This window comes from Pleurodeles waltl, chromosome 5, assembly GCF_031143425.1.
Source record: "Pleurodeles waltl isolate 20211129_DDA chromosome 5, aPleWal1.hap1.20221129, whole genome shotgun sequence".
Classification (NCBI taxonomy): Eukaryota; Metazoa; Chordata; class Amphibia; order Caudata; family Salamandridae; genus Pleurodeles; species Pleurodeles waltl.
The window spans coordinates 573,931,947-573,953,411 of NC_090444.1; the positions used below are offsets into that span (position 1 = coordinate 573,931,947).

At 40.3% G+C, this 21,465-nt stretch overlaps 1 protein-coding gene across 4 annotated transcripts in view; it reads left to right on the forward strand.

Moving 5' to 3' along the window:
* LOC138295834 (uncharacterized) overlaps positions 1 to 21,465 on the forward strand; it is a 1,330,477-nt gene that overhangs the window by 1,167,306 nt on the left and 141,706 nt on the right. For 3 of the 4 annotated variants that reach the window (XM_069234393.1, XM_069234394.1, XM_069234395.1), the window contains 3 exons: positions 5,617 to 5,688; positions 11,681 to 11,758; positions 19,925 to 20,002. In XM_069234393.1, coding sequence (XP_069090494.1) covers positions 5,617 to 5,688; positions 11,681 to 11,758; positions 19,925 to 20,002 — 228 coding nt within the window. The remainder of the gene's footprint in view (positions 1 to 5,616; positions 5,689 to 11,680; positions 11,759 to 19,924; positions 20,003 to 21,465) is intronic. The other variant, XM_069234396.1, reaches the window with a different exon arrangement.

Here is a 21,465-nt window from a genome sequence, read left to right on the forward strand (position 1 = left end):
CATGCCTCTCCTGAGACATGGACTTAGTGCCACTCCTGTGGCTGGGCCAAGAGGTGCGGCTGGGACAGGAGGTGTGACAGGGCCCGGGGACAGGGGAGTTGCCACATTGGCATCTGTGGAGGAGTGGGCTGGGAGTGATTCCAATGGTACTGTCCACTGTTAACAGGAGAACTCAATTGGAAGCCAATGACAACCGCTCTCATCCTGCGCCTTGACATAGGCTGCTGCCTGGCCTGAATAAGCAGGAGCTGGCTAAGGAGTCAAAGGATGGAAGATGATTGCTGTGCCTCTGCACACTGTGGCACATCTCTATGCCTCCATGTACCTTCAGGCTGTGTGAAGGGGCCGCTGGCAAGGCACACAAGCATCAGGCAATGAGGTGCAAGGCCTGGTATACGAGCACGCCCTCCTCAACAACAGGCAGTTGGGTACACAGGCCATCGACCCAGGTCCTGTCTGGCATTTGATAATTGCTGCTTCCTGGATGTGGAAAGAAATCCATGGCCCTAGCCCCCGTCATCAAGTCGGACATTATGAGATCTATGTTGTGGCCAATGTGGTGTCTCCTGTGGAGTGTGGTCCATTTTCAATCTGCACAGAAATAGAGTGAGTCCAGCCTCTTCTCCAATCTTACGGCTGGTGGCATAGCGTGGCGGCAGGAGAGACTGTTGTTTCAGTCTGTACCTGAATGCAGAGCCTGCATTTCTGTGAACTCCACATGGTGCAGGGAGGTAAATATAGCCCCCTCCTTAACATTCAGAGGAACCTGCAAACATGGGAGACAATTACCCATATTTATCATGGGCAAAGATGCGTTGTTCAAAATTATCACACACTCTTGATTCACATGCATGCACCAAACTTACCATTTACTTTCCCTCCTAACGTTTTCACTAATATACAGTCACTCTTGGGGAAGTTCCTATGGGAAGGGTATTAACCCAAAGTTTGCTTTTAAGTGTATACAGGTGTTGTATGATAGTGGGTTCAATGTTCCTGATATCCATCTTTACTCTCGGTCAGGCTAGTTCATTATTATTAACGACTGGATTTAGTGGATGGAAATGACGTAGCCTTTAGACTGGATGTTGATCTCCTTCCACACTTTAATTTGGAGGCTTGTGCAGTGGCTTCATACTGCAGGGGCTCTCAGTATTGACTAGAGTACTGCTCATAATTTGGCACCAGGCCCCGAAAACCAATAAATGGTATACGACACCCACTGGTGAAACCCTTCTTTAGAAGGGTGCTTGCTCTCACAGGCCTTAACAATTTTAAACCCTAGGATGTAAAAGGAATATCAAAGTTAGAGGTTGTCTGAGTTGCTGAAGCGCTGCTGGAAGTCTTCTTCCCACCTTGGGTTCAGAAACCGCAAGCTCTCAGGTGAAACACCATCACAAATTCTCACCCTCTAAGGTCGACTGAATATTTGGACTTGGGGACAGAGGTAGTAGACAGAAACATACAATCCAAAATCATTGACATGAAACCATAAACAATAATAAACACAATAACAAATTGAACACTGAAAGAAACCAAATAAAGTTTTAAAACTTTATTACAATCCCAAGATCAATGTCATATAAATGGTGCGCAAAACAAAGTTAAAAACGTACATGAAAACTATAGGCTGACCAAATCGTCTGAAATGATTTACCCTACTAAACATCAATACTGTTAGACAGTCAAAAAATAATTATGTAAATTAACAAAGCCCCAATATGAACATTATTACCAGATTTCAAAGCAGATGACGGTGACATCAGTAATCATCAAAATACAGTTTGAACAAATGATTTCAGAGCTGGGCCATTCCTAACACTAACCAGGATCGGGACTAGGATATGTGGGATCGGCTAACACATGCGGGCACAAGCAAAGATAAAAGAAGACAAAAATAATTTGGAAAACATCTACTTAAGGTAAATAACTATACAAATATGCTGCTGTAAGTAACTAAGCTAAAAAAAGAAACAAGAAACCACATTTAGTCATACCTCTCCACATGGGACAGCATACAGCGTTGATTCGACGAACAGAGCGGTCACCTTCTTCCAGCGTCAGTTGACAGCAGCATCAGGATGGTGCAGAACAAGAGCTGCACATAGGACAAATCAGCAGTTCAGACTTAGTTGGGCACATTAGTACTGAAACTGCATTGGGCAATTAAGACTATGATGAGAAAACTCATCAGGATACTTAGATTAGGATTATGAGAGGGCAGACTTAAGGCAGGGTTCTGGACAGCTTCAAGACAAGAGTGAGCTGACATCAAGAAGGTTCAAAGAGGAACTGCTCACCATTCCAAAGTTCTTCACTAATTAAAATAACCAAAATCCATTTGATTGGTCTTTCCAAAGAGCACACTCTGGGTGTTGATTTCAGTATCCAATCTTTGTAGATGGCACCACCAAGTTTGCAACTTTGTGACATTTTGTCAGCAAATCTCCAATGTTCCCCACTATGATTTAATATGGCTCCCTCTACAATATTACATTTTCTAATCATTTGAAACTTACAGTTCTTTTCACTGTGGCACACAATAAACTAAGCTAATATTCTTTCACATAAGCTTCATGAATATTCCTGTGCAATCCAGCAGTTAGAAAAAATATTGTTACCTTAGCTAAACTTGAAACATGCTCTTCACCTGGAATACAATAGGACATTCAACATTGTATTTGCAGCCTAGACAATGAATTCAGCTCAGAGAGGATAAAATAAACAAGTACAATTTTCCATAACTGCGTGCAAAATGAATCTTAAGGCCTTGTCAAGTTAAGAATCCTAAATGCACAGTAATAGATTTAAAACAATAATATTGCGCACCCATGAATTCAAATCAAATCTGCAAGCAAAATATTTATTTAAAATCATTATTCATGTTATATCAAAGAAACATTTTTAAACGTGTACTTATTTTTCATGTTATGAAAGCCATTTAAAACAATATAAGTATGTTTAATTCATACTCAGTTAATACTCATCATACATTTAATTGCTACTGTTTTCACTTGAAAATACTACTTTTGAGGTTCATGTTTACAAATAATTCACTCAAATATAAATGCATAATGTTTTCATGTTAAACTTGATGTCAGAATACGATTCGTAGTCCCGAATGTCCACCACAAATTTAAACTGTGCATCTATTCATTTCTACGTTATTTTCTGTTAGGCCTTTAAAACTGCAGATTTATTAGCTGCCATTTGCTGCTTCTATTAATAAAAGCTGATCTCTCTTAGAGTCAGTGGCCACATTAAGACCTCTGTGCAGCTTGTGCATGTAGACTCCCTACATAACTCACTAGTCTATAATTATTGCAGCTTCATCATGCTCTCCTAAAGCACAAAAGTCAGTTTACAGATGCCCCAGGGTATAAACCACTCAAGCCTAAATTAACTGAGGAACAGCTTGCCAGGAAGGGCATATCAATGATGTATAGTTTGCACTTCGTCATTACCTTAGACCAGTTGAAATATCAGGGAACCAGATGGCAGAAAGATCTGGATAATCTTGAAATCACAGGATAGATTGAAGCCAAAATGGCTTTGAAATGCTTGGTGATCACCACCTGACTTAGACCAGTACAATTTAAGTAATTTCACAGAACATAGTCTGAACATGTAAAATTTTGGCAAATGGTGAGGAAACAAAAACAACCTCTCAAGCTGCCTAACTAGTGGGGAAATGAATGATACAGGAATACCTGATAGCGAATATTTAATGGCAGGGGGATCTCAAGGCCCAGCATGCAAGCACGCTTTCCTCAAGAACGGAATGACCGACAGTGGATGGATGCAGGAGCTCCTCCATTCATAGTATAACTGAGGGGTATGGATCACTGTGAGGCTGCTGAAGAAGGGGTGTATCAGGCAGGAGGATGTGAAAACAAATAGCATACAATATGGGGTCAATGCTACAGTCTTTTCCAAAATGTAAAGCAGATTTATGATAGTTTTCACTGTGATCAAATTGTATTCTGCTTCTTAAGAATGTGAACTGAAAGGGTGCGTGAGGAGACGAAGAAACTGATTTGTTGTTTGTTCAGAAGATGAAAACAATGAAAATTATAAAAATTGTTTTAAAAATGTGTGTTTGCTTACAACAACAGATTGGATTTCATATCTCTTCTTGTCTACTATACATTGGATTGTTGAAACATATAATCTCATAGGTTCCTTCTCTAAAGAAATATCATTGACATTTGGTGATGCAGTTTTTCTGAAAACATGACCCCTCTGTATTTTGGATGGTACTGAAAACTTATTGGACAAGTAAACTATGGTCCAGGAGCTTATTTTGTCCTTCAAAATGAATACTACTATAGTAAAATTTCAAAAAGATTTTTGATCTTTTATAACTGTTAAATGTGGTAGCTTGATAAAAAACATATGAAGCGGAAACCACTCAGCGTATATTTTTATTGATCCAGGGAGTGTTCGCTCCTCTGAATTGTCCCCTATTGCCACTCCTTTTCGCCTACACCACTACATTGTACCACAGAATACTGTTGTATCATCCTTTCACAAGGTATGCTTTCGGCTTTCGGATATTTCTTCACAAACAATCTGACCTTATAGGCACACACTCTTGCACTTCTGGATGAATCTTGAATAGACTGCTTTTCTGTCAGATGTCCATGGTGTTGCTTGGTTTCGATTAGGATCACAGGGAACTTATAGCACTTGACGTGGAATTGTGAACGAACTAGTTTCCAATATGATCAGTCCTGCAAGTTATCCTTTAAACTTCCCTTGTTTCCTCCACAAAATATTGGATAGTATATCTGTCCCACCCCCTAACGAATGGAATTTTGTGAAAAAGCTCCCCAATAATAAGTTATGCCAACACCTACCTGAATGAAACTCGAGAGAGAGGAACACAGAAGTTGCATGCAGTGGCTTTGATGCATAAGGAAACGGATGTGGAAGCTCACATTATGAGTGTAAATCCAGTCATCTAGATGCGAAATTGTTTTGAAATGTTTAATTCTTTGAAATCATAGGATAGATTGAAGCCAAAATGGCTTTGAAATGCTTGGTGATCACCACCTGACTTAGACCAGTACAATTTAAGTAATTTCACAGAACATAGTCTGAACATGTAAAATTTTGGCAAATGGTGAGGAAACAAAACCAACCTCTCAAGCTGCCTAACTAGTGGGGAAATGAATGATACAGGAATACCTGATAGCGAATAATTAATTGCAGGGGGATCTCAAGGCCCAGCATGCAAGCACGCTTTCCTCAAGAACGGAATGACCGACAGTGGATGGATGCAGGAGCTCCTCCATTCATAGTATAACTGAGGGGTATGGATCACTGTGAGGCTGCTGAAGAAGGGGTGTATCAGGCAGGAGGATGTGAAAACAAATAGCATACCATATGGGGTCAATGCTACAGTCTTTTCCAAAATGTAAAGCAGATTTATGATAGTTTTCACTGTGATCAAATTGTATTCTGCTTCTTAATAATGTGAACTGAAAGCAGTGAACAATTATTAGCCTGAAATAATAACGGAACATATGATTAGAAGTGCCTCTCATGAGTACAAGTAATAATACAGGAAATTTGAATACACTTTATTACATGACATCTTTACTTTTTGTGCAGAGACTTCAAAATTGGAGCTGCTGTTGGTGAGGAAAAACAGATGGAAGGTGCACAATTAGCGATGGGTGCAGGGTATGTATATCATGATTTAATGCTAAACAGTCTATTCACAGGGAAGTACATTTGCCAACTCTATAACAGATATTTTACAATAAACTCTTCTGGGTCTATTGTGACTGTGTTACAATTGTTTCATTTCCCCCAATATCAGAAGTAACTCAAGCAATACATTTTACATTCACAAAGCCAGAACAAAGATCCATTCAATAACAAACATTGAGTCAAGTATAGCTTGAATGCCTAAAATGGCGGCCTTTACTTGGTGAAGCTCCGTCTAAGCCCTGAAAAATCTGCATCATCATGTTGATCCTGAACTCATTGGCACACAGCTTGCTCGGATCTCGGGTCCGAGTGGCAGAGAGTGTGATGAACCTCCGCTGTGGCTGCACATGCCTCTCCTGAGACATGGACTTAGTGCCACTCCTGTGGCTGGGCCAAGAGGTGCGGCTGGGACTGGAGGTGTGACAGGGCCCGGGGACAGGGGAGTTGCCACATTGGCATCTGTGGAGGAGTGGGCTGGGAGTGATTCCAATGGTACTGTCCACTGTTAACAGGAGAACTCAATTGGAAGCCAATGACAACCGCTCTCATCCTGCGCCTTGACATAGGCTGCTGCCTGGCCTGAATAAGCAGGAGCTGGCTAAGGAGTCAAAGGATGGAAGATGATTGCTGTGCCTCTGCACACTGTGGCACATCTCTATGCCTCCATGTACCTTCAGGCTGTGTGAAGGGGCCGCTGGCAAGGCACACAAGCATCAGGCAATGAGGTGCAAGGCCTGGTATACGAGCACGCCCTCCTCAACAACAGGCAGTTGGGTACACAGGCCATCGACCCAGGTCCTGTCTGGCATTTGATAATTGCTGCTTCCTGGATGTGGAAAGAAATCCATGGTCCTAGCCCCCGTCATCAAGTCGGACATTATGAGATCTATGTTGTGGCCAATGTGGTGTCTCCTGTGGAGTGTGGTCTATTTTCAATCTGCACAGAAATTGAGTGAGTCCAGCCTCTTCTCCAATCTTACGGCTGGTGGCATAGCGTGGCGGCAGGAGAGACTGTTGTTTCAGTCTGTACCTGAATGCAGAGCCTGCATTTCCGTGAACTCCACATGGTGCAGGGAGGTAAATATAGCCCCCTCCTTAACATTCAGAGGAACCTGCAGACATGGGAGACAATTACCCATATTTATCATGGGCAAAGATGCGTTGTTCAAAATTATCACACACTCTTGATTCACATGCATGCACCAAACTTACCATTTACTTTCCCTCCTAACGTTTTCACTAATATACAGTCACTCTTGGGGAAGTTCCTATGGGAAGGGTATTAACCCAAAGTTTGCTTTTAAGTGTATACAGGTGTTGTATGATAGTGGGTTCAATGTTCCTGATATCCATCTTTACTCTCGGTCAGGCTAGTTCATTATTATTAACGACTGGATTTAGTGGATGGAAATGACGTAGCCTTTAGACTGGATGTTGATCTCCTTCCACACTTTAATTTGGAGGCTTGTGCAGTAGATTCATACTGCAGGGGCTCTCAGTATTGACTAGAGTACTGCTCATAATTTGGCACCAGGCCCCGAAAACCAATAAATGGTATACGACACCCACTGGTGAAACCCTTCTTTAGAAGGGTGCCTTGCTCTCACAGGCCTTAACAATTTTAAACCCTAGGATGTAAAAGGAATATCAAAGTTAGAGGTTGTCTGAGTTGCTGAAGCGCTGCTGGAAGTCTTCTTCCCACCTTGGGTTCAGAAACCGCAAGCTCTCAGGTGAAACACCATCACAAATTCTCACCCTCTAAGGTCGACTGAATATTTAGACTTGGGGACAGAGGTAGTAGACAGAAACATACAATCCAAAATCATTGACATGAAACCATAAACAATAATAAACACAATAACAAATTGAACACTGAAAGAAACCAAATAAAGTTTTAAAACTTTATTACAATCCCAAGATCAATGTCATATAAATGGTGTGCAAAACAAAGTTAAAAACGTACATGAAAACTATAGGCTGACCAAATCGTCTGAAATGATTTACCCTACTAAACATCAATACTGTTAGACAGTCAAAAAATAATTATGTAAATTAACAAAGCCCCAATATGAACATTATTACCAGATTTCAAAGCAGATGACGGTGACATCAGTAATCATCAAAATACAGTTTGAACAAATGATTTCAGAGCTGGGCCATTCCTAACACTAACCAGGATCGGGACTAGGATATGTGGGATCGGCTAACACATGCGGGCACAAGCAAAGATAAAAGAAGACAAAAATAATTTGGAAAACATCTACTTAAGGTAAATAACTATACAAATATGCTGCTGTAAGTAACTAAAATAAAAAAAGAAACAAGAAACCACATTTAGTCATACCTCTCCACATGGGACAGCATACAGCGTTGATTTGTCGAACAGAGCGGTCACCTTCTTCCGGCGTCAGTTGACAGCAGCATCAGGATGGTGCAGAACAAGAGCTGCACATAGGACAAATCAGCTGTTCAGACTTAGTTGGGCACATTAGTACTGAAACTGCATTGGGCAATTAAGACTATGATGAGAAAACTCATCAGGATACTTAGATTAGGATTATGAGAGGGCAGACTTAAGGCAGGGTTCTGGACAGCTTCAAGGCAAGAGTGAGCTGACATCAAGAAGGTTCAGAGAGGAACTGCTCACCATTCCAAAGTTCTTCACTAATTAAAATAACCAAAATCCATTTGATTGGACTTTCCAAAGAGCACACTCTGGGTGTTGATTTCAGTATCCAATCATTGTAGATGGCATCACCAAGTTTGCAACTTTGTGACATTTTGTCAGCAAATCTCCAATGTTCCCCACTATGATTTCATATGGCTCCCTCTACAATATTACATTTTCTAATCATTTGAAACTTACAGTTCTTTTCACTGTGGCACACAATAAACTAAGCTAATATTCTTTCACATAAGCTTCATGAATATTCCTGTGCAATCCAGCAGTTAGAAAAAATATTGTTACCTTAGCTAAACTTGAAACATGCTCTTCACCTGGAATACAATAGGACATTCAACATTGTATTTGCAGCCTAGACAATGAATTCAGCTCAGAGGGGATAAAATAAACAAGTACAATTTTCCATAACTGCGTGCAAAATGAATCTTAAGGCCTTGTCAAGTTAAGAATCCTAAATGCACAGTAATAGATTTAAAACAATAATATTGCGCACCCATGAATTCAAATCAAATCTGCAAGCAAAATATTTATTTAAAATCATTATTCATGTTATATCAAAGAAACATTTTTAAACGTGTATTTATTTTTCATGTTATGAAAGCCATTTAAAACAATATAAGTATGTTTAATTCATACTCAGTTAATACTCATCATACATTTAATTGCTACTGTTTTCACTTGAAAATACTACTTTTGAGGTTCATGTTTACAAATAATTGACTCAAATGTAAATGCATAATGTTTTCATGTTAAACTTGATGTCAGAATACGATTCGTAGTCCCGAATGTCCACCACAAATTTAAACTGTGCATCTATTCATTTCTACGTTATTTTCTGTTAGGCCTTTAAAACTGCAGATTTATTAGATGCCATTTGCTGCTTATATTAATAAAAGCTGATCTCTCTCAGAGTCAGTGGCCACATTAAATCCTCTGTGCAGCTTGTGCATGTAGACTCCCTACATAACTCACTAGTCTATAATTATTGCAGCTTCATCATGCTCTCCTAAAGCACAAAAGTCAGTTTACAGATGCCCCAGGGTATAAACCACTCAAGCCTAAATTAACTGAGGAACAGCTTGCCAGGAAGGGCATATCAATGATGTATAGTTTGCACTTCGTCATTACCTTAGACCAGTTGAAATATCAGGGAACCAGATGGCAGAAAGATCTGGATAATCTTGAAATCACAGGATAGATTGAAGCCAAAATGGCTTTGAAATGCTTGGTGATCACCACCTGACTTAGACCAGTACAATTTAAGTAATTTCAAAGAACATAGTCTGAACATGTAAAATTTTGGCAAATGGTGAGGAAACAAAAACAACCTCTCAAGCTGCCTAACTAGTGGGGAAATGAATGATACAGGAATACCTGATAGCAAATAATTAATTGCAGGGGGATCTCAAGGCCCAGCATGCAAGCACGCTTTCCTCAAGAACGGAATGACCGACAGTGGATGGATGCAGGAGCTCCTCCATTCATAGTATAACTGAGGGGTATGGATCACTGTGAGGCTGCTGAAGAAGGGGTGTATCAGGCAGGAGGATGTAAAAACAAATAGCATACAATATGGGGTCAATGCTACAGTCTTTTCCAAAATGTAAAGCAGATTTATGATAGTTTTCACTGTGATCAAATTGTATTCTGCTTCTTAATAATGTGAACTGAAAGGGTGGGTGAGGAGACGAAGAAACTGATTTGTTGTTTGTTCAGAAGATGAAAACAATGAAAATTATAAAAATTGTTTTAAAAATGTGTGTTTGCTTACAACAACAGATTGGATTTCATATCTCTTCTTGTCTACTATACATTGGATTGTTGAAACATATAATCTCATAGGTTCCTTCTCTAAAGAAATATCATTGACATTTGGTGATGCAGTTTTGCTGAAAACATGACCCTTCTGTATTTTGGATGGTACTGAAAACTTATTCGACAAGTAAACTATGGTCCAGGAGCTTATTTTGTCCTTCAAAATGAATACTACTATAGTAAAATTTAAAAAAGATTTTGATCTTTTATAACTGTTAAATGTGGTAGCTTGATAAAAAACATATGAAGCGGAAACCACTCAGCGTATATTTTTATTGATCCAGGGAATGTTCGCTCCTCTGAATTTTCCCCTATTGCCACTCCTTTTCGCCTACACCACTACATTGTACCACAGAATACTGTTGTATCATCCTTTCACAAGGTATGCTTTCGGCTTTCGGATATTTCTTCACAAACAATCTGACCTTATAGGCACACACTCTTGCACTTCTGGATGAATCTTGAATAGACTGCTTTTCTGTCAGATGTCCATGGTGTTGCTTGGTTTCGATTAGGATCACAGGGAACTTATAGCACTTGACGTAGAACTGTGCACGAACTAGTTTCCAATATGATCAGTCCTGGAAGTTATCCTTTAAACTTCCCTTGTTTCCTCCACAAAATATTGGATAGTATATCTGTCCCACCCCCTAACGAATGGAATTTTGTGAAAAAGCTCCCCAATTATAAGTTATGCCAACACCTAACTGAATGAAACTCGAGAGAGAGGAACACAGAAGTTGCATGCAGTGGCTTTGATGCATCAGGAAACGGATGTGGAAGCTCACATTATGAGTGTAAATCCAGTCATCTAGATGCGAAATTGTTTTGAAATGTTTAATTCTTTGAAATCATAGGATAGATTGAAGCCAAAATGGCTTTGAAATGCTTGGTGATCACCACCTGACTTAGACCAGTACAATTTAAGTAATTTCACAGAATATAGTCTGAACATGTAAAACTTTGGCAATTGGTGAGGAAACAAAACCAACCCCTCAAGCTGCCTAACTAGTGGGGAAATTAATGATACAGGAATACCTGATAGCGAATAATTAATGGCAGGGGGATCTCAAGGCCCAGCATGCAAGCACGCTTTCCTCAAGAACGGAATGAAAGACAGTGGATGGATGCAGGAGCTCCTCCATTCATAGTATAACTGAGGGGTATGGATCACTGTGAGGCTGCTGAAGAAGGGGTGTATCAGGCAGGAGGATGTGAAAACAAATAGCATACAATAGGGGGTCAATGCTACAGTCTTTTCCAAAATGTAAAGCAGATTTATGATAGTTTTCACTGTGATCAAATTGTATTCTGCTTCTTAATAATGTGAACTGAAAGCAGTGAACAATGATTAGCCTGAAATAATAACGGAACATATGATTAGAAGTGCCTCTCATGAGTACAAGTAATAATACAGGACATTTGAATACACTTTATTACATGATATCTTTACTTTTTGTGCAGAGACTTCAAAATTGGCGCTGCTGTTGGTGAGGAAAAACAGATGGAAGGACGAGGTGCACAATTAGCGATGGGTGCAGGGTATGTATATCATGATTTAATGCTAAACAGTCTATTCACAGGGAAGTACATTTGCCAACTCTATAACAGATATTTTACAATAATCTCTTCTGGGTCTATTGTGACTGTGTTACAATTGCTTCATTTCCCCCAATATCAGAAGTAACTCAAGCAATAAATGTTACTTTCACAAAGCCAGAACAAAGATCCATTCAATAACAAACATTGAGTCAAGTATAGCTTGAATGCCTAAAATGGCGGCCTCTACTTGGTGAGGCTCCGTCTAAGCCCTGAAAAATCTGCATCATCATGTTGATCCTGAACTCATTGGCACACAGCTTGCTCGGATCTCGGGTCCGAGTGGCAGAGAGTGTGATGAACCTCCGCTGTGGCTGCACATGCCTCTCCTGAGACATGGACTTAGTGCCACTCCTGTGGCTGAGCCAAGAGGTGCGGCTGGGACTGGAGGTGTGACAGGGCCCGGGGACAGGGGAGTTGCCACATTGGCATCTGTGGAGGAGTGGGCTGGGAGTGATTCCAATGGTACTGTCCACTGTTAACAGGAGAACTCAATTGGAAGCCAATGACAACCGCTGTCATCCTGCGTCTTGACATAGGCTGCTGCCTGGCCTGAATAAGCAGGAGCTGGCTAAGGAGTCAAAGGATGGAAGATGATTGCTGTGCCTCTGCACACTGTGGCACATCTCTATGCCTCCATGTACCTTCAGGCTGTGTGAAGGGGCCGCTGGCAAGGCACACAAGCATCAGGCAATGAGGTGCAAGGCCTGGTATACGAGCACGCCCTCCTCAACAACAGGCAGTTGGGTACACAGGCCATCGACCCAGGTCCTGTCTGGCATTTGATAATTGCTGCTTCCTGGATGTGGAAAGAAATCCATGGTCCTAGCCCCCGTCATCAAGTCGGACATTATGAGATCTATGTTGTGGCCAATGTGGTGTCTCCTGTGGAGTGTGGTCCATTTTCAATCTGCACAGAAATAGAGTGAGTCCAGCCTCTTCTCCAATCTTACGGCTGGTGGCATAGCGTGGCGGCAGGAGAGACTGTTGTTTCAGTCTGTACCTGAATGCAGAGACTGCATTTCTGTGAACTCCACATGGTGCAGGGAGGTAAATATAGCCCCCTCCTTAACATTCAGAGGAACCTGCAGACATGGGAGACAATCACCCATATTTATCATGGGCAAAGATGCGTTGTTCAAAATTATCACACACTCTTGATTCTCATACATGCACCAAACTTACCATTTACTTTCCCTCCTAACTCTTTCACTAATATCCAGTCACTCTTGGGGAAGTTCCCATGGGAAGGGTATTAACCCAAAGTTTGTTTTTAAGTGTATACAGGTGTTGTATGATGGTGGGTTCAATGTTCCTGATATCCATCTTTACTCTCGGTCAGGCTAGTTCATTATTATTAACGACTGGATTTAGTGGATGGAAATGACGTAGCCTTTAGACTGGATGTTGATCTCCTTCCGCACTTTAATTTTGAGGCTTGTGCAGTGGCTTCATACTGCAGGGGCTCTCAGTATTGACTAGAGTACTGCTCATAATTTGGCACCAGGCCCCGAAAACCAATAAATGGTATACGACACCCACTGGTGAAACCCTTCTTTAGATGGGTGCCTTGCTCTCACAGGCCTTAACAATTTTAAACCCTAGGATGTAAAAGGAATATCAAAGTTAGAGGTTGTCTGAGTTGCTGAAGCGCTGCTGGAAGTCTTCTTCCCACCTTGGGTTCAGAAACCGCAAGCTCTCAGGTGAAACACCATCACAAATTCTCACCCTCTAAGGTCGACTGAATATTTGGACTTGGGGACAGAGGTAGTAGACAGAAACATACAATCCAAAATCATTGACATGAAACCATAAACAATAATAAACACAATAACAAATTGAACACTAAAAGAAACCAAATAAAATTTTAAAACTTTATTACAATCCCAAGATCAATGTCATATAAATGGTGCGCAAAACAAAGTTAAAAACGTACATGAAAACTATAGGCTGACCAAATCGTCTGAAATGATTTACCCTACTAAACATCAATACTTCACCTGGAATACAATAGGACATTCAACATTGTATTTGCAGCCTAGACAATGAATTCAGCTCAGAGGGGATAAAATAAACAAGTACAATTTTCCATAACTGCGTGCAAAATGAATCTTAAGGCCTTGTCAAGTTAAAAATCCTAAATGCACAGTAATAGATTTAAAACAATAATATTGCGCACCCATGAATTCAAATCAAATCTGCAAGCAAAATATCTATTTAAAATCATTATTCATGTTATATCAAAGAAACATTTTTAAACGTGTACTTATTTTTCATGTTATGAAAGCCATTTAAAACAATATAAGTATGTTTAATTCATACTCAGTTAATACTCATCATACATTTAATTGCTACTGTTTTCACTTGAAAATACTACTTTTGAGGTTCATGTTTACAAATAATTCACTCAAATATAAATGCATAATGTTTTCATGTTAAACTTGATGTCAGAATACGATTCGTAGTCCCGAATGTCCACCACAAATTTAAACTGTGCATCTATTCATTTCTACGTTATTTTCTGTTAGGCCTTTAAAACTGCAGATTTATTAGCTGCCATTTGCTGCTTCTATTAATAAAAGCTGATCTCTCTCAGAGTCAGTGGCCACATTAAATCCTCTGTGCAGCTTGTGCATGTAGACTCCCTACATAACTCACTAGTCTATAATTATTGCAGCTTCATCATGCTCTCCTCAAGCACAAAAGTCAGTTTACAGATGCCCCAGGGTATAAACCACTCAAGCCTAAATTAACTGAGGAACAGCTGCCAGAAAGGGCATATCAATGATGTATAGTTTGCACTTCGTCATTACCTTAGACCAGTTGAAATATCAGGGAACGAGATGGCAGAAAGATCTGGATAATCTTGAAATCATAGGATAGATTGAAGCCAAAATGGCTTTGAAATGCTTGGTGATCACCACCTGACTTAGACCAGTAAAATGTAAGTAATTTCACAGAACATAGTCTGAACATGTAAAATTTTGGCAAATGGTGAGGAAACAAAAACAACCTCTCAAGCTGCCTAACTAGTGGGGAAATGAATGATACAGGAATACCTGATAGCGAATATTTAATGGCAGGGGGATCTCAAGGCCCAGCAGGCAAGCACGCTTTCCTCAAGAACGGAATGACCGACAGTGGATGGATGCAGGAGCTCCTCCATTCATAGTATAACTGAGGGGTATGGATCACTGTGAGGCTGCTGAAGAAGGGGTGTATCAGGCAGGAGGATGTGAAAACAAATAGCATACAATATGGGGTCAATGCTACAGACTTTTCCAAAATGTAAAGCAGATTTATGATAGTTTTCACTGTGATTAAATTGTATTCTGCTTCTTAATAATGTGAACTGAAAGGGTGGGTGAGGAGACGAAGAAACTGATTTGTTGTTTGTTCAGAAGATGAAACAATGAAAATTATAAAAATTGTTTTAAAAATGTGTGTTTGCTTACAACAACAGATTGGATTTCATATCTCTTCTTGTCTACTATACATTGGATTGTTGAAACATATAAGGCCTCATTCCAACCCTGGCGGTCATGCCGGAAGCACCGCCAACAGGCTGGCGGTGCTTCAGATGGCATTCTGTTACAGCCGCGGTCTCCCAGCCGGGTCCGGCGGTTTCCCGCTGTATTTCCCCCGGCTTGGGGAATCCTCCATGGCGGCGCTGCTTGCAGCGCCACCATGGGGATTCCGACCCCCTTCCCGCCAGCCTGTTTCATGCGTTGTTCAAAATTATCACACAATCTTGATTCACATACATGCACCAAACTTACCATTTACTTTCCCTCCTAACTTTTTCACTAATATACAGTCACTCTTGAGGAAGTTCCTATGGGAAGGGTATTAACCCAAAGTTTGTTTTTAAGTGTATACAGGTGTTGTATGATGGTGGGTTCAATGTTCCTGATATCCATCTTTACTCTCGGTCAGGCTAGTTCATTATTATTAACGACTGGATTTAGTGGATGGAAATGACGTAGCCTTTAGACTGGATGTTGATCTCCTTCCGCACTTTAATTTGGAGGCTTGTGCAGTGGCTTCATACTGCAGGGGCTCTCAGTATTGACTAGAGTACTGCTCATAATTTGGCACCAGGCCCTGAAAACCAATAAATGGTATACGACACCCACTGGTGAAACCCTTCTTTAGAAGGGTGCCTTGCTCTCACAGGCCTTAACAATTTTAAACTCTAGGATGTAAAAGGAATATCAAAGTTAGAGGTTGTCTGAGTTGCTGAAGCACTGCTGGAAGTCTTCTTCCCACCTTGGGTTCAGAAACCGCAAGCTCTCAGGTGAAACACCATCACAAATTCTCACCCTCTAAGGTCGACTGAATACTTGGACTTGGGGACGGAGGTAGTAGACAGAAACATACAATCCAAAATCATTGACATGAAACCATAAACAATAATAAACACAATAACAAATTGAACACTAAAAGAAACCAAATAAAGTTTTAAAACTTTATTACAATCCCAAGATCAATGTCATATAAATGGTGCGCAAAACAAAGTAAAAAACGTACATGAAAACTATAGACTGACCAAATCGTCTGAAATGATTTACCCTACTAAACATCAATACTGTTAGACAGTCAAAAAATAATTATGTAAATTAACAAAGACCCAATATGAACATTATTACCAGATTTCAAAGCAGATGACGGTGACATCAGTAATCATCAAAATACAGTTTGAACAAATGATTTCAGAGCTGGGCCATTCCTAACACTAACCAGGATTGGGACTAGGATATGTGGGATCGGGCTAACACATGCGGGCACAAACAAAGATAAAAGAAGACAAAAATAATTTGGAAAACATCTACTTAAGGTAAATAACTATACAAATATGCTGCTGTAAGTAACTAAGCTAAAAAAAGAAACAAGGAACCACATTTATTCATACCTCTCCTCATGGGACAGCATACAGCGTTGATTCGTCGAACAGAGCGGTCACCTTCTTCCAGCGTCAGTTGACAGCAGCATCAGGATGGTGCAGAACAAGAGCTGCACATAGGACAAATCAGCAGTTCAGACTTAGTTGGGCACATTAGTACTGAAACTACATTGGGCAATTAAGACTATGATGAGAAAACTCATCAGGATACTTAGAGTAGGATTATGAGAGGGCAGACTTAAGGCAGGGTTCTGGACAGCTTCAATGCAAGAGTGAGCTGACATCAAGAAGGTTCAGAGAGGAACTGCTCACCATTCAAAAGTTCTTCACTAATTAAAATAACCAAAATCCACTTGATAGGTCTTTCCAAAAAGCACACTCTGGGTGTTGATTTCAGTATCCAATCATTGTAGATGGCACCACCAAGTCTGCAACTTTGTGACATTTTCTCAGCAAATCTTCAATGTTCCCCACTATGATTTCATATGGCTCCCTCTAAAATATTATATTTTCTAATAATTTGAAACTTACAGTTCTTTTCACTGTGGCACGCAAAAAACGAAGCTAATGTTCTTTCACGTGAGCTTCATGAATCGTCCTTTGCAATCCAGCAGTTAGAATAAATATTGTTACCTTAGCTAAACTTGAAACATGCTCTTCTCCTGGAATACAATAGGACATTCAACATTATATTTGCAGCCTAGAGAATGAATTCAGGTCAGAGGGGATAAAATAAACAAGTAAAATTTTCCATAACTGCGTGCAAAATGAATCTTAAGGCCTGGTCAAGTTAAGGATCCGAAATGCACAGTAATACATTTAAAACAATAATATTGCGCTCCCATGAATTCAAATCAAATCCGCAAGCAAATTATTTATTTAAAAACATTATTCATGGTATATCAAAGCAATATTTTTAAACGTGTACTTATTTTTCATGTTATGAAAGCCATTTAATACAATATAAGTATGTTTAATTCATACTCAGTTAATACTCATCATACATTTTATTGCTACTGTTTTCACTTGAAAATTCTACTTTTTAGGTTCATGTTTACAAATAATTCACTCAAATATAAATGCATAATGTTTTCATGTTAAACTTGATGTCAGAATACGATTCGTAGTCCCGAATGTCCACCACAAAGTTAAACTGTGCATCTATTCATTTCTACGTTATTTTCTGTCAGGTCTTTAAAACTGCAGATTTATTAGCTGCCATTTGCTGCTTCTATTAATAAAAGCTGATCTCTTTCAGAGTCAGTGGCCACATTAAATCCTCTGTGCAGCTTCTGCATGTAGACTCCCTACATAACTCACTAGTCTATAATTATTGCAGCTTCATCATGCTCTCCTAAAGCACAAAAGTCAGTTTACAGCTGCCCCAGGGTATAAACCACTCAAGCCTAAATTAACTGCGGAACAGCTTGCAGGAAGGGCATATCGATAAAGTATAGTTTGCACTTCGTCATTACCTTAGACCAGTTGAAATATCAGGGAACCAGATGGCAGAAAGATCTGGATAATCTTGAAATCATAGGATGGATTGAAGCCAAAATGGCTTTGAAATACTTGGTGATCTCCACCTGACTTAGACCAGTACATGTTAAGTAATTTCACAGAACATAATCCGAACATGTAAAATTTTGGCAAATGGTGAGGAAACAAAACCAACCTCCCAAGCTGCCTAACTAGTGGGGAAATTAATGATACAGGAATACCTGATAGCGAATAATTAATGGCAGGGGGATCTCAAGACCCAGCATGCAAGCACGCTTTCCTCAAGAACGGAATGACCGACAGTGGATGGATACAGGAGCTCCTCCATTCATAGTATAACTGAGGCGTATGGATCACTGTGACGCTGCTGAAGAAGGGGTGTATCAGGCAGAAGGATGTGAAAACAAATAGCATACAATATGGGGTCAATGCTACAGTCTTTTCCAAAATGTAAAGCAGATTTATGACAGCTTCGACTGTGATCAAATTGTATTCTGCTTCCTAATAATGTGAACTGAAAAGGTGGGTGAGGAGACGAAGAAACTGATTTGTTGTTTGTTCAGAAGCTGAAAACAATGAAAATTATAAAAATTGTTTTAAAAACTTGTGTTTGCTTACACCAACAGATTGGATTTCATATCTCTTCTTGTCTAATATACTTTGGATTGTTGAAACATATAATCTCATAGGTTCCTTCTCTAAAGAAATATCATTGACATTTGGTGATGCAGTTTTGCTGAAAACATGACCCTTCTGTATTTTGGATGGTACTGAAAACTTATTGGACAAGAAAACTATGGTCCAGGAGCTCATTTTGCCCTTTAAAATGAATACTACTGTAGTAAAATTTCAAAAAGATTTTCGATCTTTTTATAACCGTTAAAGGTGGTAGCTTGATAAAAAACATATGAAGCGGAAACCACTCAGCGTATATTTTTATTGATCCAGGGAATGTTCGCTCCTCTGAATTTTCCTCTATTGCCACTCTTTTTCGCCTACACCACTACATTGTACCACAGAATACTGTTGTATCATCCTTTCACAAGGTATGCTTTCGGCTTTCAAATCTTTCTTCACAAACAATCTGACCTTATAGGCACACACTCTTGCACTTCTGGATGAATCTTGAATAGACTGCTTTTCTGTCAGATGTCCATGGTGTTGCTTGGTTTCTATTAAGATCACATGGAACGTATAGCACTTGACGTAGAATTGTGCACGCACTGGTTTCCAATATGATCAGTCCTGGATGTTATCCTTTAAACTTCCCTTGTTTCCTCCACAAAACTTCGGATAGTATATCTGTCCCACCCCCTAAAGAATGGATTTTTATGAAAAAGCTTCCCAATTATAAGTTATGCAAACACCTACCTGAATGAAACTCGAGAGAGAGGAACACAGAAGTTGCATGCCGTGGCTTTGATGCATCAGGAAACGGATGTGGAAGCTCACATTATAACTGTAAATCCAGCCATCTAGATGCAATATTGTTTTGAAGTGTTTAATTCTTAGTATTTCTATGTTGGGTATAATGAGGAATCCACAAACCAACTACAAGTAAATGAAAACCAATTGCCAAGCAGTGAACAATTATTAGCCCGAAACAATAACTGAACATATGATTAGAAGTACCTCTTATGAGTACAAGTAATAATACAGGACATTTGAATGCACTTTATTACATGACATCTTTACTTTTTGTGCAGAGACTTCAAATTTGGCGCTGCTGTTGGTGAGAAAAAACAGATGGAAGGACGAGGTGCAGAATTAATGATGGGTGCAGGGTATGTATATCATGATTTAATGCTAAACAGTCTATTCACAGGGAAATACATTAGCCAACTTTATAACAGATATTTTACAATAACCTCTTCTGGATCTATTGTGACTGTGTTACAATTGTTTCATTTCCCCCAATATCAGACGTAACTCAAGCAATAACTTTTACTTTCACAAAGCCAGAACAAAGATCCATTCAATAACAAACATTGAGTGAAGTGTAGCTTGAATGCCTAAAATGGCGGCCTCAACTTGGTGAGGCTCCATCTAAGCCCTGAAAAATCTGCATCATCATGTTGATCCTGAAGTCATTGGCACACAGCTTGCTCGGATCTCGGGTCCGAGTGGCAGAGAGTGTGATGAACCTCCGCTGTGGCTACACATGCCTCTCCTGAGACACGGACTTAGTGCCACTCCTGTGGCTGGGCCAAGAGGTGTGGCTGGGACTGGAGGTGTGATAGGGCCCGGGGACAGGGGAGTTGCCACATTGGCATCTGGGGAGGAGTGGGCTGGGACTGAGTCCAATGGTACTGTCAACTGATAACAAGAGTACTCAACTGGAAGCCAATGAGAACCGCTCTCATCCTGCGTCTTGACATAGGCTGCTGTCTGGCCTGAATAAGCAGGAGCTGGCTAAGGAGTCAAAGGATGGAAGATGATTGCTGTGCCTTTGCACACTGTGGCACATCTCTATGCCTCCATGTACCTTCAGGCTGTGTGAAGGGGCCACTGGCAAGGCACACAAGCAACAGGCAATGAGGTGCCAGGCCTGGTATACGAGCACGCCCTCCTCAACAACAGGCAGTCGGGTACACAGGCTATTGACCCAGGTCCTGTCTGGCATTTGATAGTTGCTGCTTCCTGGATGTGGAAAGAAATCCATGGCCCTAGCCCCCGTCATCAAGTCGGACATTATGGGATCTGTGTTGTGGCCAATGTGGTGTCTCCTGTGGAGTGTGGTCCATTTTCAATCTGCCACAGAAATAGAGTGAGTCAAGCCTCTTCTCCAATCTTACGGCTGGTGGCATAGCGTGGCGGCAGGAGAGACTGTTGTTTCAGTCTGTACCTGAATGCAGAGCCTGCATTTCCGTGAACTCCACATGGTGCAGGGAGGTAAATATAGTCCCCTCCTTAACATTCAGAGGAACCTGGAGACATGGGAGACAATTACTCATATTTATCATGGGCAAAGATGCGTTGTTCAAAATGATCACACTCTCTTGATTCCCATACATGCACCAAACTTACCATTTACGTTCCCGGCAGGGTATTAACCTAAAGTTTGTTTTTTAAGTGTATTCAGATGTTTTATGATGGTGGGTTCAATGTTCCTGATATCCATGTTTACTCTCGGTCAGACTAGTTCATTATTATTAACGACTGGATTTAGTGGATGGAAATGACGTAGCCTTTAGACTGGAGGTTGATCTCCTTTTGCACTTTAATTTGGAGGCTTGTGCAGTGGCTT